Below are 23,281 nucleotides of genomic sequence, written 5' to 3' on the forward strand. Positions count from 1 at the left end.
TTTCCCCTTTTTCTGCCGTCCCAGGCCTCGCCTGCTAAAAGGTTTCTTATCTTTATGAAGCCATGTGTTTGGCCCCATAAAGATAAGAAACCATTTACGCCAGCAGTAAGTCAGGGCAGTCAGTCCAAGTGGGACGGCAGAAAGAGAGAAAAGAGTACGTCACACAGAGCTCTTTCCCAATGGCTGGCCACCGTTTAGCATAAACGGTGACGCCAGTCAATGGAAAAGAGGGGCGGGGCTTAATGCCCTTTACTAAAAAATCCCCATATCATTAAATCTCGCCAGCGAGACTGCGCCTGCGCGCATCCTACACCAGGCGAGACCTAAAAAAAATACCATAAAACTGGGAGCCCTAATTATAATTTGCACAGGGATCCCTCACACCTCCTCTTCCAGCACACTGCTAGGGGCTGTGTCTCAAGATAAGGTAAGAGCACCACCTCTGCTCGATCTGGCACGATACCAAAGCACTTTTCAGATAAGAAGACAACAAATACAACACTTGCCCCACACAGTATAGTGGGCTACCAGTGCGAGAATGTGCTTCAGCACCCCACCTAGGGGTATAAAGCGCTGTATGATTAGTACTTTACAGTTGCAAAATTCCTTTCTAAAATATAACATTGTCAAAGCCTGGTAAATAGGACGTAATTAGTAAGAAACTGCCCATTGTTAGGTAAACTCCTAAAGCAGAATTAGTCACCTAGAAGCTCAGGTAGCCCAATATGCTGAGGGACAAAAGATATGACTTTCCCGTCTAAGTCAATATAAAGTTTTATTAATAATAACCACCACACTGAATGTACAATAACACAATTGGATAACACAGTATACATTAGTAGTTTTCATTTAACTGCTCTTTCTTTTGCAGCAAAAGGTCACTAGGTCATTTTGAGGGTTTCTGTGACAGGGTTCTAGGTGCTTCGACATCTTCTGGAGTCTTCAAGGGATCCGCCATGGGCGAGCGTTTTTGGAATCCCGCTGAACCCTGGATGTGGGCCTCACTCACGGGCCGTGGTGCTTCTTTTCGTAGCCCGTCGGGAGAGGGTTAGCATGAGCGTTGTGAAAGTGGCTGTGGTTCCCATCTCCCCAAGGAAACGGCTGAAAAACAGAAGGACGGACCTGAGTAATTGGGGTCCAAGAGTCCACCACTTCAATCCCCCTCATCACAGGCCTGAGCTACTTCCATCAAATGTATACAACCTCCTTTGGTCCCCCATTACAGCCCCATGCTCCTTCCATCCCCCACATTCAAATGCACCTCATTACAGACCATGGCTCCCTCTGTTCAGTCTAAACCTCCTCATATCCACAGACCACAGTCCCTCATTGCAGACTTGCGCCCCTCCAGCTCATACATACCACAGTCCACGATTTCTCATTTGAGACACGTGTTTCCTCCATTCCACGTAGATGATTATCCTGGGGCATAGTTATTATGATATCACGCAGTGCAGCAAGCCACCTTGCTGCACTGCTCTGCGTGATAGGGAAAGGGCAGGAATGCGCCGTACTTAACAATATACAGTGCATTCATGTCATTTCCCAGTCCTGGCACACAATGTGCTGCCTAGCGCCAATGCAGGCACCCTTGCACCATGGCGCACAGGTGCCTGCGTTGTAAGTGTGACATCATACTGGGTTCCATTTGGAACCTTGCTATTGGAATCAGTGACTCAGCAGCAGTTGATGGATGAGGTGAATAAATCAGACTTGAACCTTACCTGATGTATGTCTACTTATTCTTAATGTGGAGAACACCACATTAATCTGGCGACGAGGATGGGATTGGAGCACCCCTTCACCTCAACATCAAGTAAGAGTAGTTTACTTCCTTCTGTAGAGAAGTTTTGTGACCACTCTTGTCCAGCGGCAGATTCAACAAGTGCACGAGAAGTTGTGCGCACACTCTTCTCCAGCGGCTGTTTCGGAGTGGAGGAGTTGTGTGTGCTGCGCAAAAAACTCAGCGGTGAGGAGATCCGCGAGAGGGACGAGAGGTGAAACGCATTTGCATTTCACTGCTACAGCGCGTCTCTTCAGCCTTAGCTCTGAGGTCTCAGAGTCACCAGTGAGAGGAGCAAGAAGAGCTACCCTGTCTCTAAAATGAACATCAAATATGTCTTTGCTAATCATAGTGAGATGTGAACATGAATCAAACTTCATCTCAAGCTCAATCCCTTCAACCATGACTACATGAGAAGGATGCTTTTCCGTCATCTACTTAAAACATGATTTCTTTAACTTGTGGTTGTTCCCTCCTTTTCATTCTGCTCTTACAACATTTTGCAAAGTGGCCTTTCCTCCCACAGGCATTGCAAATGACCTGCAAAGCCAGACAGTATGGAGCATTCGCTCTATGACCTGACCTAGCACTTCTAAAGCAGATAGCCCTGTTGTCTTGCAAACTGGTACCTTCAGCGAGACGGGAAGGCTTTCCACTTTCTACATCAACAGATGTCTGATTTTTAACTTGACAAACAACTTCCACAACTAGTATATGAAAGACTATGGGCCTCATGTAGGTGGCATACACTTTACCGATTCTAAAATACCGAATCATACCGATTCGGTATATTAGAATCGGTAAAGTGTATGTAGGTAAAAATTCGGTAAATGTTACCGAATCGGAGTGAGTCGGTAATTACCGAATCGGTATTTACCGATTCGGTATTGAGGCATACCTTCCCATTGATGGGAAGGTATGCCTCATTACTGAATCGGTAAATACCGATTCGGTAATGGGGGAGCACAAGCAAGGGTGGCAGGGTGTCACATTGACACCCTGTTGCACCCCTGATTCGGACATGTGTGCACATGTGGCACACATACATGCCCTAAGGGCATGTATGTCTGCCACATTGCACACTTCTAAGCGCTATAACATGCGTTTACACATCCATACATTATTTACCACCAACTATTAGTTGGTGGTAAATACCGACTCCAAACAACACCCACACACTCCCCCTACATCTCATTTCTGTATTCGGAATTTACCGAATCGGTAAAATTACCGATTCGGTAATTTTACCGATTCGGTAAATTACCGAATACAGAAATGAGCCCCCTACATGTCACAAGCCTAAATACCGGTCGGTAACGGTAAAATTACCGAAAATCGGCCGTTACCGACCGGTATTCGGCTACGTACATGAGGCCCTATGTTTGTTAATTTTCTTTAAAGCATTGCCATTTTCTTTTCACCACATGGGGCCATATGTATCATTCAAAATTGCGATCGCAAACGCCGAAATTCTGCGAATTTCGACGTTTGCGATCACAATTTAGCTAAGTGGGACGTATTAAGGTAAAACTACCTCGCAAAATAAGGATTCTCAAAATTTGCTATTCCTTATTTTGCGAGTGCATTTAAGGAATCACAAATTTTGCGATTCCTTAAATGCAAGGTAAGAGGCACAGAAAAAGTGCAATTTGGGCTTAAGGAATTGCAAATTACCACCTACTTCAAGTTGGTGGTAATTTGTGATTTCTCTGAAAAATTAACTTTTTTGCATTTTTCAAAGTGCCATGTGACACACATACATGCCCTCAGGGCATGTATGTGTGCCACATGTGCACACATGCACATTTCAGGGATGCAACAGGGTGTCCTTTTGACACCCTGGCACCCTTGAAATTGCATTCTCAATTTGTGATTCTTTGATTGAGAATTGAGGCCCATAGGAATGAATGGGAAGGTATTCCTTAATTGCGAATCGCAATTTGCAATTTGCAATTAAGGAATATGTAGGATTCGCAAAATTAATTGCAAATCCTACATACATAGCGTTTTGCGATTCTCAAATAGCGATTCGCAAAAAAATCGCTATTTGAGAATCGCAAAACCAAACTTTCATACATATGGCCCATGGTTCTTTATTCGCCATGCTTGTAACCCCCACCCTTAGCTTTGACGTTTATATTTTGTTATGTTTCTTTTGTTGTAAAGAAGGAAGATGTGTGACTTCATACTGGGTTCCATGTGGAACCTCTCTATGTAAAGGGGTTCTATTGGAATCAGTGACTCAGCAGCAGTTGATGGATGAGGTGAATAAATCGTACTTGACCCTTACCTGATGTATGTCTACTTATTCTTAATGTGGAGAACACCACAGTAAGCAGGATTGTTTTTGTGTAGGAAGAGACACCAAAGAGGAAGTAACAAAGAGAAATAAAGATATTTCTCCTAGTTTTGCCTCACCTGGGGACTCGCAGCCTTTTGACGCATTCCCAGGTCCACCACCTAAATCTGGTAATGTGCTCAAATCCATGGGTTGATGCATGGGAACACCCACGCTCTACCCATGGAACGCCTCCCTGGTGCAGAGTAATACAATGCAGTGATTTGTGCTGAGTTGAGTTGTTTTGGATTTATCAAGGCCACACAAGCTGGCCTTTTGTGGCTTGATCAATCCGACTTTTGCATCGATCTGGCGCCCCCAAAATCTATAAACCATCAATGCCAACCTGGCCTCACACAGGCTCGCTGGTTTGTGCAGTCCATGGTTCCTTGTTACAAATGTCTGCTACGCCATCACGCACAGACCCACTATTATCCACATTCCCTCATTACAAACCATCGCTAATTCCATCCAGCAGCGATCTGCTTGTATTCATACTATTTGGTCTCATCCCACACAGACCCACAGTTATCCACTGTCAGGGTTGCCAACCTTATTGGAAAAATACAAGCCTTGTTATCACCATAACTGTCAAAAGGTCCCATTTTCCACTCCTCTAACAGTCACCTATGTGCTTCCTGTGAAAAAAAGTAAAAGCAGATTATACGAAGGTGTTATTTTTAAATATCACTCATGTTGGGGACACAAAGTAAGCCAGACTCCATCTCTTCTTTTAAATACAAAATTCTAAAGCGAGTCAGATAAAAATCAGAAAATCAGGAGATCTTATGTAATCTGAGGTAAATCCCACTGGAAAACAAATATGCTTTTCTTTGTTTATGTTGGTGACTGTAAGTTTGAAAATTAGTCTAGCTGAAATCCAGAACGAATGGATGAGTGAAAGTCAAAGGCAGCATATTTTAGCCACGCTCAATTTCGTAAATTAGAAGCGAGGAAGTCTTCAGGTAGGTTTCTTTTCAGGCTTCTATTTTGGTTAACTGCAGTTGCGACCGCCTCCCATGCTGGCCTTGGAAACTGCTGCGCATGGAACGGTCCCCTCAAACAATGGGTGGAATTCCACACGCGCATGAAGTTCCACCATCCTCAATTGAAGCCACATTTCAATATATAACACTAAGGGGCATATTATCAAGTCCATTATCGTCGCTTTAGCGGCCGTTTTCGGCCGAAAAGTGGCAATAATTTCATGGCAGTATTATCAAGGACACGCTAACAGGGTTTAGCGCGTGTTTCCTTGTGCTAGCACCCGTTTTACTAACGCCTTGCATCGCATCGCTAATGAGATGCAAAGTAGGCGTTCCTCACATAACTTCCATGGGAATACATCGGTAACGCAGCATCGCGATATTTACAACGATGCCCCGGACCCGCATAGCGACTATTAAAATCGTGCTAAGCCCCCCTTAACGCTGGAATCTAACGTCTGCAAAATTTGTGACTTAGCTATATTATCAAGAAAAAACAATTGGTTATAGGGTCTCAGGGAATTTTAAAGACCTGCGCAGACAAATCCCCAAATCACTCATTCACATTGTTGCAGTAGTGTTACCTTATGGTCCTGACGAAAGCCACTGTCATTTGGTAGACACAGGTTGGCTGAAACTTGTTGACCCACGAGGACGTGTCTCTATAACGTTTGTGGACGCGTTCCCGTGACGATTTCTGCTGTTTTTAGCTTGATGCCATTGGATACTGAATAAAATAATTTTACAATGCTAATCAATTTTAAATCACTTTCCCGTTTTCACACACTGCATTTAGACTCACCACACTCATGGCAGTCTTTCTTATCCTGAGATAATTTATCCTCCCGACCATAGGAATCAAAACATCCCTGAGCACCTCCTTGTTACAGTAATCTAAGGAGTTGTAGCTCTATAACTACAACAGGTGTGGTTATGGGAGGTCCCAGATGATGAAGCATGCCACTTCGGTGGGTGATGGGACTTGGCCCTCTTTATGAGGACTTTTTCATGTTTGAACGTGCTGTTGTGTCACTTCTGTTCTTTTGATAGACTGGTTAGACCCGTAGACTTTACTTGTTGTGTTACTTAGCTATATTATCCTGTGGGAGGTGGATTAACAGGCTAAGTGCACCATGTCGTATTAGCAAGGATTTACGTATCGCTGACTTTTTATCGCTGGATTACATGCGATATTCCCGCATTTCCCCGCTATCGCTGGATTCATTATCGCGTTGGGGATAAGCGTTGATAAAAACGGCGATTAAATCCAGTGATGGCCGGCGATAAGGAAAAGCGAGCTAAACGCGCTTAGCGATAATCATCGCTGTTTGTCGATAATATGCCCCTAAGCCTTCCAGTAGTTTGACTTTGAGTAGGTAACATGCTGCATAGTGCCTGTCAGCATTCAGGTTGCTCATCCTCGCGGCACTGGAGTGCAGCAGTCGATGCTCATGCTTCCAGACAGCCCACCTAGGCTGCTTCTATGCTGACTGGTGCCTTCTAGTTGCGCATGTGTCATGTCTTTCCGAATCACCAATTTGTGTGCGAGGTAGCAGAGCTGGAGCAGTGCCCGTTGAGCATTCCTAACCCAAAAAACTACAAATTGATGTTGTGCTGTCTGTCGCAGTAAGGGATGCTGGAGGGCAGGTGGATGGTTCCTGGTCACTCCATTTGGGAAGGGCTGGAGCTCGGCGATACCTGGCCATAGAGGTCCAGGTGACACATAAAAATACAGGAAGAGCCAGTTTTTGAAATGGGGGAGCTGAGACCAGGCCCTGGTCGCCAATCTTCAGGGGGCGTAAGGAATGTCTGCATCAAAGTCATGACAACAACAGAGTCCCTGTCACCTGGTTCGAGTCATTTACAATAAGTGCTTTCAGTCATTTTTTAGGTCTCGCCTGACCCAGCGCATGCACTGGTCTGGCGAGACTTATTGAGAGGGCTCCAAAAAGTGCTACCAGGCCAGCCCAGAGCCATAGTGCATGTGCGCGGGCGCGCGCGCCGCGATTTACTTTCACTTTCGCGGCCGCTTGGCATAGCCGATAGGTCTCGCTTTTGGGACCTTATAAGTATTTAGTTATGCAACTGTTGCATGGCTAAACACTTATAAGGTCCCAAAGGCGAGACCTATTGGCTATGCCAATGCTTGTTTAACATGCTGCTATTTTTAACACCCCGTCAGCCTGCTTTTTTCACTGCTCACTCCTGACGCTATTCTCTATTAACCCCCCACCCGCCTGACGAACAATTTGGCACCAGTGCGAGGAGCTAATCAGTAAGCGATTCAGGTGTGCTGGGGGAGGTGCAGAGATGTGTGTATTCAGAGGCCAGTCAAAATGGAGGTGTAATCAGCCAGTGATTGGCTTCTGAACACAAAATTCACCAGCAGCCGGGGCACGCAACATGTATGTCCACCCAGGGCATTATCCTGGCACAGACCGACTTTGCATATAGGCCCTCTGTGCTTAATTTGTGCGGTGTTTGACTGTGCTCAGCACCATCACTTATTTCACAACACAGGCACACGTCTGACAGTCTACTACACGGTGGCAATGCCAGTCTATTTTTTTTAAAGAGCATATGGACAAAGTGTTTGAAAAGTCAATAAATGAGTAGAAAACATAAAATGGGTGTGCTCAGGCCATTATTACAATTTTGGGTCACACAGAATAGTCCACATGGTCACATTTGTAGGACTGCAATGGTAATTAGGTGTTGTTGGTGTTGGTATTTGGCAGCACTGGCAGGAAGTTTAGGTGACAGAAGCTGCATTGGCCTCCTGAGAAATATTTTGTGCCAAACACTTATTATTTTACTAACTAAGCACTGCCAGCCCTCATCATGGTGGCCATGCCATCAACACCAGCCCCAGCCCCAGCAGTTCATTTATCGGTAATGCTGGCTGTGTGGCAACCCTATCAACAGTCCCTTATTACAGATCTGAATTACTGCTATCCCACACAGACCATCTGTTATTCCCAGTCCATGGTCTCACATTACAGACCTGCACTATTTCCATCCTACAGAGACCACTTATCCTCCTCAGAGCATAGTCTCACATTAGACACCTTTGCTTCTATTACCTCACACAGACCATAGCTCATGGTCCCTCCTTACAGACCTGTGCACTCTCCATTATGCAGACATCCACTGTTATCCACAGTCCATATCCAATCGTCACAGACCTGTCCCACACCCATTCAACCCAGACCTGTCTTATCTACAGTCTGTGATCCCTCATTTCAGACCTCTGATTCCCCCATTACAGATAAACCACAATCTATGGTCCCTCACTACAGAGCTGCACATTCAACCACTTCCCACACAGACCATATTTTATCCCAAGGTTCCTGGTCCCAAGATGCAGACACAGGTTACTTCCAACCCACACAGATCTGCTATTACCCACATTCCATGGCCCCCATAACCTAGACTCGAGATGTGTGTCCCTGCCATACCACAGAAACGGCAGCTGTGTAGGGACATGACATTACCTAAAGAAATATTAACCTTGGCAACATTTCAGGAAAACAGGAAAAACCTGTTTCATCTAAGTCCTGTCTGCACTTCCCAGGCCACACATAAACCTGTTTTTCCCACTAACAGTGGTCCCTCATAAGACCACTGTACTGTTCTACCTCTGGCACAGATCTGCCATCATCTGCTGTCTATGGGCTTCCACTTCAGATTGCCCACCTTCAGTTCTTTAACTTGCACTGGCTCCTCATACCTTGGTGCGGATCCGAAGGTGGGTGTACGGCTTGAACTCGGGAGACTCGTGCGGGTGATTCTCCTTCTTGAGCCACGCATTCAGCATGCAGATCGCCACGCCGGGCAGTGCTATCACGAAGGACAGGATCTTCCATGTGCGAGCTGCTCCACAAACACAGAGAATCAAAGGATGATTACATTAGACGTAACAGGTATGTTCTTTACTCTTATATTTCATTCATTCATAGTGGCGACAACTTCTAAATATCTCTCTCTCTATTGTTTACAATGCTGAATAAATTATGCAAAACAGGAAGCATGGAACTCTGGGTAGTTCTCAAGTTTAGGCGGCGAGCAGCTTCATTATATGGAGCACCCTACAACACTAGTGGCACTCTGAATCTGCTTACCCCAACTGTCTGTTTTCCACCATTTTTTGAGCATAGGATTAGCACAGTTGAAAGGGGCCAAAGACGTGTGCCATTTTTCCAGCAAAGTTGTTAGACATAGGATTAGCACAGTGCCATTAATGCCAAGCTGAATAATGACAAAAACCTAGTACCACTCCAGGCACAGTATGACATGGGTCTTGGACCTTTGTAATTTGCACCCATTTGTTTCAAAGCGATGTTCATCTGCAGGAATAAATTATTGAAAATCACCCCACGGGTGCCGTGACTGCCATAGAGGACAAGTTGAATAATATATATATATATATATATATATATATATATATATATATATATATATATATATATATATATTACCTACTGGCGGTTGCCAGTAGGTAGTTATAGTTAGGACCCCTTTTCCATAGGAAATCCGCAACATTCTATTTGGAATAACTTTGGCGCCGGTCGACGAATCCTCGCGAATTTCTCAAAATAGGTGGGGCGCTACGCTCCGCTCCTACCCTGAAAGTCTCGCGGGGATTCGTCAAGCGGGGGCTGAGATAAAAGGGGGGTCCCAAAACGCGTTTTTCCCATGCATTTTTCCATAGGACCTTTAGACAGGGCTACAGCCCGAACGGCTGAACAGAATTACTAGAAATTTGGCAGAGAGGTAGTCCCCAGGTCAAGGAAGTGCCTTTTGTAGGTTTGGTGTAAATCTGTTCAGTAGATTATGAGAAAATAGCCTTTAAATCAATATATATATATCTAAGCGCGCTCCGTGCGCGCTCGGTGCGCGCACCTCGCCGTGCGCGAGCGCAATTCTGATTGGTTGTTAGATCTTAGTAAACATTCGAATCGGTGGAAATCAGGAAGCGGCGGCCGCCATTTTGGGGGGTGTGAGAAGTTGGCCTGGTATATGATGTTCACTAGTTAAAGTGACCACCTTGTACCATGCCAAGAAACCCTTATGGTGTGGTTGTAAGTCAACCTTTTCGGACTAGCTGCCCTAGTGGTAGCGTAGGCTAAGCAGTCTTTGAGGCTAAACTCGTGATGCGTGTTAAGCCAGCTGTTTTACCAAATGCAACCCCCTTTTATACCAATGAAAGGACACCACACAGATATATATTCAAAATATATATGTATTTATTTCTCAAAGTAACCCCTAGTCTCTTTATGAGCACAGGAGCACAAATCGTCAAACAAGATTAGCACAGAATACACAGAAGTTGCACTTTATATGGATAGGCCCTGGTGGCCACTCGAACCATATACTAAAATAGTGGTATAAGTACCACGAACAGAAAGGGGAAAAGGCCTAGGGCCTCTAGAATCGCTGGGCCTACAAGGAGCTAACTTCAGTTAGTGACCAGGAGGTCCACGAGTTGCGTGTGCAGAGCAAATAGTCACACGCGTGCTCCCATAGGTTTCAATGGCTGCGTAAAAAGTACAAAGTTACTGCAAAGAGGATCTTCCGGGTGGGCTAGGAACTCAAGATTTGGAACACAGGCACTAGAGATGTAATACTACACTTGGGCATAGGAGTGCCAGCTTTACCTCACCCACAGGAAGCGGGTGCATAGGCCTCGAAGTGCGTCGGGTTTCTTCTATCTGTTCCGTGGAGCCTGAAGACAAAGATGCTGCAGGCGACCGGCCCGGAGGAGATGCAGTGGATCCAAGGGTGGATCGGAGATGTTGAAGACCTGTAAGCAGAGGGGACAGTGTTCACAGTCACTAGCCAGTGACCAGCGTGGCACCAGGTGGGTACCAGGCGATGTCGGGTGCAAACAGGAAGAAAGGTGTAGCTTGTCTCTGCAGCCACGTGGTCCCTGAAGGTTGACGACGTCCAGGAGTCGAGTCACGAGCTGTCCCACGCAGGCTCTCGCTGTCGGCGGTGTCGGCGACTTGATCGAAGCAAACAAGCCTTGGCAAAAGCAATTGTTGTAGGAAAGGAAATAAGCTGATGGTTCTGACCAGCAAGGTCAGAGGGACTGCTCCTTTGGAGGGGAGCAAGGGCCAGTCTGGAGCAACCAGACCAGCGGTGTTTTTCGTAGAGTTCGTCGCCAAGATGGCCACTAGCCAGCGGGCCAGCAACCGGTTAGGCGCGTCGAGTGGCAAAATGCAGAAGGGCCCCACGCAGATCGTGGAGATGCTGGAGGGCTCACCTTTGGTGCAGATGCTGCTCGAGGGTTGGGCTTCTCAGATCCCAAAGCACAACTTGGAGGGAGCCTCGGTTGTTGCACTTGTCAGCTTGTCGTAGTCGTTCCAAGATGACTGGCTCCACGTGTCTCGGTGCCTCCACGGGTCTCCTCTTTTCAGGAACTGTGGATCGGGCGGTGAGAGGTCTGGAGGTCCAGGTCTTGTCAGTCTCTGGGCTCGGGCTCCGGCGGGAGGCGGCGGCAAAGCAGACGTTGATTCGCTGGATGGTGCTTGCGTTAGCAAGGTGGTCACTCCCTGACCACAGGGGAGATTGGCTTCAGTCCTCTGTGCGGCAGAGCGTCGAAGTTCCCGTCTTCTTCTTAGTTTCAAGTTGATTCCAGGATGTCTGAAGTCTTAGGACACAGCTCCTACCTTTAAGCGGATTCTAGGGGCCGGACTACCTGCTAGGTCCCTCCCTAAGGGTGGGACCAGGAAGGGGGGTGGTTACACCCCCAATCCTTTGTCCAGCTCGCCCCAGGCCCAGGACTGGTGTGCCCCAGGACCGGTTTGAACTGGCATATGCCCCGAGGCTCCTTGTGAGCCACAGGCATGTCTGGTTTCTTTCAAGCCCTACCTGACCAATACACAAAACCCTGTCTGGGGTGGTGCACGCACCTCCCCTGGCAGGAAACCCTTTGTCCACACCTCCCAAGCTGGAAGGACTCCCAGCAGCAGGAGGGCAGACTTGTGTCTGTGGTGGCAGCATCCATTTTGTGGAGCTGAGGCTATGTCTGATTTTACCCGGGTTTCAGGTACTGTACATGTCGTGTCCCTCTAGAAGGGTGGAATGCTAACCCCGTCGCCAGAATTGGCGAGGGGTTAGTATTCCAATTCGTATGACACCTTACTCGACATGTTTTGATAAAGCCAAACCAAAGTTAGCATTTATCCGCGAGGTTCATAATGCACTTAAGAGTATATGGTATGACGATACCTGGAAACAGTAGAAGGAAGTTGTTCCGACCACTGCAGACAGGCTCAGCTCATGCCAGAGCACCATCTCACATGGAACCAAGCACTCTGCCTTCAGGATTGTTAAGGCCTGCCATAGGAGTGACTTATAGGTTACCAGGTGTCCCATGTAAGGTTAGGTATAGGTATACTACACCTAAGTAAGAGGTGGTTACACCAACTTACCCCAGCTGAGTGATCAGCCAGTTGTGTCAGATTTGTTAGGCCAAGCCTGGGGTGGCATAATACATGCTTCAGCCCCGGGCAGGCCTTGGGTACACCAATGCCCTGGGTACCTAGTGTACACTGGTACAGGGGCTGACAGGGTGATCCACTTCCAATTGGTTATGCACCTAGGGTGCATAGTTTTAATTTAGTAGAGAGAACAGCAGGCTGGGGGTCTGATTGGCAGGCCCACAGCCTCAATATGTCAAAAACCAGTGAAGCAAAAAGCAAAAATTTGGGGTGACCATAGGATACCAGACCCTACTCTCCTACAGGGGGTGATAAACAAAGGGGGAGAACTTGAAAAGGGGGCAGAGTTTGTAGACATAGACCCAGTAGGCATTGTAAGGGGGTCAAAGTAGGACCTTGTAGGGCAAAAAAAAAGATTAATATTTTGTTAAAAAATATCGCCGAGTGCGCGCACCCAGCGCGCACCCGAAAAAAAACTTAATAAAACAAATTTTAAAAAAACCGCATATAAGTGTTTAGATATAAGGTGGCTCTAAAAAGAGCCCTTGTGTTTATTGTTTGTTTTTTGGTACCTACTAGTAAGTACCGATGCAGAGTCTGAGGTTCAAGAGGAAGACTCTGTTGCCTTCATCAGTGAAGTGCACACCATCTCTTCTATAAATGTCTTGCATGTCGTAACGCAAGTTGTTGTGGTAAATGGAACCCATACCATAGTCTCTGAGGAAAGCAGAAATAGATTTGTTGACGTGCTTCCTTGCTTTGTCAATCTGCGGACAAAATTGGTTGGACCAGTTCCACTTTTGCCTTTGGCATATGTTAGAATATACAAAGGCAGTTTGTGGAAAAAGCGACATCAATTGCACAAAGGTGTCCTTAATAAGCATTTCCAGACCTACCCCAGTTAAAGTGCCTAGATCATTACCACCACAGTGCACAATAATAAGGTTAGGCTGTGGGAGATGTTGAAAGGTTTTCACCAAAGGCATTAATTGGTGCCACTTTAACCCTCTCTGACCAATCCATTTGATGTCTACATTTGGCAAAGCAAGGTCTCTCACCATACCTCTTTTCTCTGCAAATTTTTCACTCCAGAAGACATAGCTGTGACCTACAATCCACACTGTGAACATCTTCAAAGGAGATCTGGATGCACTCATGTTATCGCATCGAGAAATTGGATCCTACGAATGTTCAGATAGGTTATCTTCTGCAAGTCTCTACTCGAAATCAAGAAGAATAATTTGGGCAAGTTTAGGCCTTGCAGCAATGAGAAATCGGGTACTGAAATCTGTTGGAGAAATTGAATATTTGGCCGAGAATGACCCACAAAGTACAGATATTTTGAAATCAAACATGTTGGACACATATTATCCAAAAAGAAGTCAACATCTGGAGAACATGTGTCTCTATGAAGTGCTGCAGAACTACATTTATTCACGGAAAGCCGCAGAAGACATCAACAATGGAAAATATAAAGTGATTGGTGAGGAAGGATGTTTGGTGAAGCAAACAAAAGGAAGTTTGATAAATCACAGGAAGCTGAGTTGCGACACTACTGACAAAAAGGAATTTTACTACTTGGCTCTTTTACAGCTGTTTAAACCATGGCGTACAGAGGACGAACTACTGGGAGAATTCCAGAGTTATGAAGATTCCTTCAATGCTAGCAAAGACAGCATACAATGCAGTACATTCTCAACTTATCTGCAAATGTTAAATGAAGAAATTGAACAGGAAACTACAATTGCAGCAGAAATAGCTAAAGACAGTTCTCAGGACAGCCAAAGTTCAGGAACACTCAGTCAAGATCCTCTAGGACAACCAATCGTTGAAAATGAAGCATCAATAGCCATGAATGAAGTGGAAACGGCTATGAATCAAGCTCAAGAAGAATTTATAGACTTACAAAATTTGGAAAGACAACTGAACGAAGAGCAGCAACAAATTTATGAAGAGATCAGAAGCAAAATTGATCACGGATTTCAACATGAAAAAAAAGAGTGCTCATGCACATCATTTCAACCAATCAGGATGTATGTAAGCGGACAAGCTGGAACTGGGAAAAGTTTCCTTATAAAAGTCATCAGAAGCTACCTACAGCAAAAAACGGATTCTACTTTGTCTTGTGTGGTTACTGCTCCAACTGGGTTAGCAGCATATAACATAAAAGGAATCACTTTACATCGTTTGCTAATGTTACCAGTGGAGCATGAGAACAAAATACAATACAACAAGCTAACTGGAGAAGCATCCTTGGAAGTTTCAAGAGTATTGAAGAAGATGCAAGTTCTCATTATTGATGAGGTGAGCATGGTATCAAACTTAATGCTTGCCTTTGTGCATTTAAGAATGCAGCAAATTTTGAAGACAGACTATGACATGTTATTTGGTGGAAAACACGTCATAGTTTTTGGAGATCTTTTGCAACTTACTCCAGTTAAAGGACAACCAGTGTTTAATACTGTCACACATGAAGACACGAAGAAGTCATTGGGAAGCATCGGTAATACAAATATTTGGTCCTTCTTTGAGTACAAGGAACTTACTACTAATATGAGGCAAGCAAACGATGAAGAATATGGAAGTATTCTGAAAGATATCAGAATTGGACTACTCACTGAAGCTGGCACAAAAGCATTACAGAGTCGGCTGCTACATAATTTATTTCCAAAGGAAGAAATAGTTGCAGAGAAGATATACAAGAACATTGCAGAAAACAAAAGTGTCATCTGCTTAATGCCAACTCTACGTGAATGCTCAATATTCAATGAGGAGCTTTTGAAATTGGAAAAGGAAGATATCAGGAAATTGGAAGCAGTGGACAAAATTGAGGATGGAAGAATTACTGTCACAGTAACAGGCACACTGAAAAATAAATTGAATTCACTAGAGAAGAACATTTCCAAAACAGCTGGATTAGAAAAAAATCTATATGTTTGCATGAACTGTATTGTTTTATTATGTATAAACCCGAGGTGCGCGCACTGCGCAAGCTCCGAGCGCGCACCCCGTGATGACGTATGCACGAACGCGTAAACGCGCAGGTGCATACGTCATATACGCGTACCTAGCGCGCATACGTTGAACACGCGTATACGCGACCGTTATTGCGCATAATTTTAGCGTATGCGGAAGTAAACAACGTCGAGGGCGTAGGACGCATGCGTACGTACGTATGCATACGTACTGGGTGCGCGCTCCCAGCGCGCACCATTAAGTATATTTGCGTACGTAAATAACGTACGCCGGAATTCATAAAAAACTTACGAAATAGTACTAGGTGCGCGCTCAGAGCGCGCACCCCAAGAATTTATTTAAAAAAAAAAAAAAAGTGGACATAAAATAATTTTAAAAATTAAATAAAAAAAAAATATCCAAATTGAATTTTAAAAAAAAATAATTTATAAAAAAATACAGATAATATATAAATGAATATATAGTAATTTTATTTAAATAAAAAAAAATATCTTTAATTAAAAATACATAACTTAGCATATAAAAAACCATACAAATTCTCTGAAAAAACCAAAGGTTTCAAAAACGTTATAGTTAGGGATTAGCATTTAAAAAACCTTGCAAATTCACTGAAAAAACCATAGGTTTCACACACGTTATAGTTAGGAATTAGCATTTAAAAAACCTTGCAAATTCACTGAAAAAACCATAGGTTTCACACACGTTATAGTTAGGAATTAGCATTTAAAAAACCTTAGAAATTCAGTGAAAAAACCATAGGTTTCACACATGTTATAGTGAGCTGGACATTTTACTCGTAAAAAACCAATGAAATTCCCCCGTTATAGTTAGTTCAGCTAACTATAACTCGCGCGCCCGCAATGCACTGCTGATGACGTCACATATTACATCACTCATGACATGGTCAGTGACATCACTCATGACATCACTGATGACATCTCAAATGACATCACTGATGACATCACTGATGACATCATCCTTGTGATAGAGTGGCAGACCTCCTCTTCCCCTAATATAACCTTTGATACACACATTAAAAAATAGAGACTGAAATTTTCAAAAAAATGGACATACCAATACCAATTACAACAACCTCTTCAGTAATTCTAAGATTCACATACACATCCACTCATTCACCAACAGTCCTATACAGTCACTCATACATGTACTCACTCATCATATGTACTCATACACCTATACACCCTGTTACACAATGCCACTCATCCATAGAGTTACTCACACACATAGTCACTCATGCTAATAAAGAATCAAACATCCATTTACTTGCATATACAGTTATACACACACCACCACACTTACTTTTACGGAAACTTACACATACCTAGGGCCTCATGTAGGTAGCCAAATACCGGTCGGTAACGGCCGATTTTCGGTAAATATGCCGTTACCGACCGGTATTTAGACAAGTGAGATGTAGGAGTGCAAAAACCACTTTTCGGTAAATATGAGGCGGTAAATACCGAATCATATTTACCGAATCCTAAAATACCGATTCATATTTACCGAATACATACTTAACGAATCGGTAAATATGAAGTGGTAAATATGAAGTGGTAACAATGAAAATGACATGTAGGAACACTCGGTAATTAAGAAATCCATGAAAATCGGTAAATAAGAGTCGGTAATTAACACGGATTGAAAGCAGGTGGTAACCATCAACAATGCATATAAGCAATCCCAAAATGCAACAGCGTGGACAACATGGCCGCTCTGTATGTCATTGCAAGGCGCCTACGTCTACAGGCAGCAGGTCTGAGGATTTGGCGACGGGAGGAACGCATCTACAGACAGCGCATCACACTCTTCCAGCTGACTGATGCAGAGATACATGAGAGGTACAGGCTACACCCCGAAACCATCATGGACCTGATAAGGGACCTGCACCCACTCCTGGACCAGCCAATAAGAAGGGCGCACGCCATACCCCCACATGTGCAGGTGCTCTGCAGCCTACATCTACTGGCATCCGGCAGTTATCAGGTGGTGATAGCTGCGGTGGGTGGTGTATCCCAGAGTTGCCTGTCCCGTTTCTTCAGGAAGTTCCTGGATGCCATGATGCAGAGAATGCACCACTACATCAGCTTCCCAAACACACAGGCTGCACTGCAGAAAACCAAAACAGACTTTTATCACATGGCACAGTTCCCCCATGTCATTGGCTGCATTGATGGCACACACATCCCAATCTGCCCACCAGCTGACACAGAGCACATCTACAGGAACAGAAAGTCCACCCACTCCATCAATGTGCAGGTGATCTGTGATGCAGGGAACATCATCACTGATATTGTTGCAAAGTTTCCTGGGAGCACCCACGACTCTTACATCTTCCAGAATAGTGGGATCTACACACGACTGAGTGCCGGAGAATTTGGAGAAGGATACCTGCTAGGTAAGTAACAGTGACGCCCCTTGCAACCTGCAAATCATAGTGTATAGGGGCATGTGACTGATGTTTCCCTTTTACTCATCTAGGCGACAGTGCATATGCATGCCGGTCATTCATCCTCACTCCCTACCTACACCCAACAACCCAGAGTGAGAGACGATACAACGTGGCACACAAAACAACACGCAATGTGGTGGAGCGCACGTTTGGACTACTGAAGAGCAGGTTCCGCTGCCTCCACAAGAGCGGAGGCGCACGCCAGTACACACCCATCAACTGCTGCAAGATCATTGCCACTTGTGCAATGCTGCACAACCTTGCCACGAAAAAAGGTACAGATGTGGAACTAACATATTTTGAGGACAACGAGGATGAGTCAGGCCAGCCAGAGGGCAACGCAGCTAGAGTGCCAACTGCAATCGATGGGAGAGAGAGACGGGCAGAGATCACATGCAACTATTTCTGAGTAAGTAAGGGGACACAGACAGTTGTGATAAGTCATGACGTAGTTTTAATGTGGCACCGCGCCATGAACACATGAACAAGCCAATCTGGCAATATACCATCTATACAAGGAGTAAGTCCAGGGTTACGTCACCCATTGGGAAGTGGCTAAGCAGGGCTACATCAATGTTTGCGCATACGCGCTGCAGTGGTGGATGGCACGGCCTGTGCATCCTCACTAGAGCCAACCCCAAGCCGCCTGCTGCTCCTGCGTCCTTCTGGGACGGGGGGTGTGATGCTGCTCCTGCTGCTGCTGTCGATGCTCTCTGCAGCATCCCCTGCAGCAGTTGTCGACGGCTGACTAGTTAATAGCACCCCTAGTGCACTTGTCACCTGCACCATCCCCCGAGACAGGTCGCTGCAGCAGTGTGTCAGGCCCTCCTGCATCGACACAGAGCGCCGGCAGAGTAGAGAAGTGGCAGTTGCCAGACGGTTGAGTGCCCTGTTGGTAGTGTCCCTCCTCTGCCGTTCCCGGCGCCGTGCTTCGATGTCAGCATCTAATTTGCTGCACAACTGCTGGATTGACTGGGACATGTCCCGAATGCCCGCTGCCATGGCGCTGATGTTATTGTCCATGTTGACTAATGTAGTTTTCATTACCCGCATGTGCCTCTGGACTGACATGACTGCCTTTGTTTGCAGGCGCTGTTATTTCAACATTTGGCCCTCGAGCCCCGAGAAGACACCATGGCTGTCAATGGGTGCTGGTGGACTCTGGACACGCGACCTGCGGCGCCCTCTTGCTCCCGTCTGTGCTGCCTGTGAGGTGTGGGGCACAGTGGCATGGCTCCCTTCCTGGGGCCTGGTGAGTTCTTCAGGGCCCATGCTGTCGTCAGACGAGGTGTCTAAGGCTCGTAGCCTGGCTGCTGGACGCCTCCTCATTCTCACACCTGCAAGCGGAGATGTGGCCGGTGACTCAAACATGAGTGGCGATGCTGGCTCTGGGTGAGGTGATGCTGGCTCTGGGTGAGGTGATGCTGGCTCTGGGTGCGGCGAGGCTGCCTGTGTTGGTGGTGCGGCTGCCAGTGGGCCTGCTCCCTGGTCTGAACTTGTGCTGGCCAGAGGTGATCTGTGTGGCCGGTGTGCCCTCTCTCCTGCAGCATGCCCTGTCCTGCATGATGTCACATCTGTGAACAGAAATACAACATTGGCTCAGTGTCCCCGAAGGGCTGCATTGCAAGCGTCACAATAAATCATTTCACATTCCAAAATGTCCTCTGCCTCCTTGTGCCTCATGTGCGTGACATGCCTTGTTGCCCTGTGCCATTTACTTCATGGTTGGTGTTTCCCTGACTACATCTCCCAGAATGCATTGCCTGTCTGCACTGACACATGTGGACTGCAGTGTGATTCTCGTTTCACAATGGGGGATGTGGGATAGGGGTAGGGGGGGCTACATTGCTGTGCTTTCGTCTTACCTTGTTGTGTGGCGGCTCTGGCAGAGCTGTCGGCGTCCCCAAGACCCACGACGCTCTCTTGCTCGATTGTGGCCCCCACCAGCTCCTCCAGTTCGGTGAGGGCAGGTGCCCTGTTGGTTCCACCTCCAGTCTGGCTGGCCTCCTTCTGGATTTCCCCCATCTTCCTCTTGGTTACAATCCTCAGGTCATACCAGCGCTTCTTTAGGACCTCTATGTCCCTGTGGGTCACTCCCACAGCATTGACCTGCGCCTGGATGGCCAGCCAAATGTTGCGCTTTTCAGCCTCAGGCACTTGCAGGGATTGCCTTCCAAACAGCTTCTGGTGCTGCTTCACCACCTCCTCCACCAGCACCTGGAGTTCCTTGGGGCTGAATTTCAGCTTCCTCCTCCTTTCCCCTCCATCTCTCTGTGTTCTCTGGCTGGACATGATGTTCGTTTTCCCGCTCGCACAGGCACCGGCTCCCTGCCTCTCCTCTGCACTCCAAGCCTCTCCAGGGTCGGCTAATTATGTACACCTGCCTGGGTGTGGCCACTTCCTGGTTGGGTGGGGTGTGGTTGCACAGGATTAGCTATTTCATCAAGTCATGTGATTTTACTTACCGATTCCGTACATACCGATTCGGTATTTACCGATTCGGTAAATACCACCTCGGTATTTACCGATTCGGTGATTTCCGATTCTTGATTACCGAATGTTACCGATTCGGTAACTGTTAGCGAATTTTTACCTACATATAACTTACCGATTCTTAAATACCGATTCGGTACGGCTCGGTATTTAAGAAACGGTAAAATTTATTTACCTACATGAGGCCCCTAGTCTTTTAAACAATCACTTAACGAAACACATACTTATTCATACAGGAACTCTTTCAATCTCTCACTCTCACATATACTTGCTTATATACACCAATAGTCACATATACTAGTTTAAAACATATGTAGTTACTCATAGAGACACTATTGAGACAGTCATTCACTCACTAACACACCCATGCACACACTCATGCACCCATAGAGTCCTGCACACATGCTGTCTTCAACACATACAAAGACTGAGTCATTCATTCATGCACCTATGCACTACGTAATACCCCCCAACAAACCATACAGACATCAGACACTGATACTCAAAAAACCAACAAATAACCTATATAGACACTCATGTAGCTACTCACCAACCCATGCAGCCACTTATACACAAAGAGAGAGACTGATACAGATATTTAAATATTTAAACATTACTCACTAAGCCATGTATTCACTATGATACACTTAATCAGTCAGTTACACAATCAATTTTTCAAAAAAAAATCATCCATTTAGACACTTATATACCCATTTATTCTTCCATCGACCTTGAGATGTACATATATAAAACATATTTAATTTTCAGAAAAACACACATTCACTGGATGATGTCATCAGTGATGTCATTTGAGATGTCATCAGTGATGTCATGAGTGATGTCACTGACCATGTCATGAGTGATGTAATATGTGACGTCATCAGCAGTGCATTGCGGGCGCGTGAGGTATAGTTGCCTGCACTAACTATAACGGGGGAATTTCATTGGTTTTTTACGAGGGAAATGTCCAGCTAACTATAACATGTGTGACACCTATGGTTTTTTAAGTGAATATATATATATATATATATTACCTACTGGCAGTCGTCATTAGGTAGTTATAGTTAGAACCTAGTTTCCATAGGAAAAGCGTTTTTGATTTGACAATATCTTTGGCGCCGTTTGCCGAATCTTTGCGAAATCTTCAAATCCAATGGGGCGCTCCGGTCAGCTCCTGTCTTGAAAGTTTCGGGGCGATTCGTCAAGCGGGGGCCGAGAAAAGAGGGGGGTCCCAAAACACGTATTCCCCAGGTTAATTTTCATAGGAAACTTTAGACATGGCTACAGCCGGAACTGCTGAACGGAATTACACCAAATTTGGCAAAAAGGTAGCTCGTGATTCAGAAAGCGACCTTTTTTTTAAAATGGTGTAAATCCGTTCAGTAGTTACAGAGAGATTCAAGAAATTAAAAATGTATATATCTGAGCACCGAGGAGTCGCGACTCCTCCTGAGCATGAGCTTCATTCTAATTGGCTGACAAGACACAAGAAAACAGAAAAAAGAACATGAAAAATAAGAAAAGGGGGCAGGGTAGAAACACCCTGACCCCATAGGCCTGCACAGGGGGTCCCACAATGACTCCCAGGCTCAAAAAAGCATTTTTTAAAAATAATTTCGGCCGAATTTGCGCTGGGTGCACGAATCCTGCTGAAATTATTTTTTTTAAACGAAGCACGGTCTCCTGCGCTTCGCTTGTTAAAAAGCCCCCTGTGGGCCAGGTCCCGGGGGCAATTCTATATTAAGGTGTGGGGGCCCCCACAGCCCCAGGGACAGCTACCTCCCCGGGGCTTCATAATTTATGCTTGTTAATTTAGCACAATCTACCCTCAGTTGTTGGAATTTTCTAATAGCCTTAAAGCCCTTCTGCCTCAGTCTAGATCGATTGTTAAAGGCCCTCTCCCTCGTTACAGGCCTTCACATACGGCTTGGGTCTATAACTTGGGTTCAGGGCCATTAAAAACGGGTATAGCCCTCAGTAGCAGGTTATAAGGTTATTTTACTGCAGATGGTGCAGTGGCCCTGCTGCCAAGGGATGTGAGGGGTCTACTGCACCCCTGTTTTAAGTAGTTTACTACCCAGGCAAATGATGAGGGCTCATTTTCCTTGCTTGCTTCACAACTTGTGCCACTGATCCCTACAGTGTTTCATAGTGCAATGGGCCTTGTTGCATCAGCCTTCCTGGGCCTCTCTAGCAGCAATACCTCAAACATCCTCCAGAGCTGTGAGCTTCTCTATGTAGGTTTCTAAGAAACAGACAGGACTGGACTGGAAATACACAGACCATGGAACAAGGAAATACAAAACAAGGACTCTGCACACAGATAAGGACAAGACTGGAGCTATGCAAGCAGAACTAGAACTGTGAAATACAAGAATAGGAATGTGGACATAGACAAGCACTGGACTGGAGGTGTGCAGACTGAACAAGTAACACTGGAACACAAGCCAAAGAGTCTACATACAAGCAAGGAGAGGACTCGAAGCATACAGGGTGATCTAACAACATTGACACAGAGGGGATGTAACAACAAGGCAGAGAAACAAAAAAGTTAATGTGGTAATGCAGATAATGGTAAAAACCAAGAATAAAGGATAATTAAAGCACACAGAAACGAGGAGCACGGTTTAAAGCAAAGCAGCAAATTAGCTGTGGTTCTCGCAGAGTCTCCGCAGTGAAGACAGTTGTGAGAACCCTGAGCACTGATCTCACAGGGCAGAAATAGCTGGAAGCTCAGTGGAGGAGTGCAGGTACAGGGAAAGAGGTGGGGGAATTAATTAAAAAGATGCT

The 23,281-nt window shown here is 45.6% G+C and overlaps 1 protein-coding gene across 1 annotated transcript in view; it reads right to left on the minus strand.

The window, feature by feature from the left end:
• Window positions 1-758: 758 nt before the first annotated feature.
• Window positions 759-23,281, minus strand: part of LOC146811410 (cytochrome c oxidase subunit 6A, mitochondrial-like) — a 30,788-nt gene continuing 8,265 nt past the window's right edge. The window contains exons 2-3 of the mRNA XM_085614509.1: window positions 8,838-8,980; window positions 759-1,101 (exon numbers count right to left, since the gene is read on the minus strand). Of these exons, the coding sequence (XP_085470635.1) occupies window positions 1,006-1,101; window positions 8,838-8,980 (239 nt within the window). The 3' untranslated portion in view covers window positions 759-1,005. The remainder of the gene's footprint in view (window positions 1,102-8,837; window positions 8,981-23,281) is intronic.

Source organism: Triturus cristatus, chromosome 7 (assembly GCF_964204655.1).
Source record: "Triturus cristatus chromosome 7, aTriCri1.1, whole genome shotgun sequence".
Classification (NCBI taxonomy): domain Eukaryota; kingdom Metazoa; phylum Chordata; class Amphibia; order Caudata; family Salamandridae; genus Triturus; species Triturus cristatus.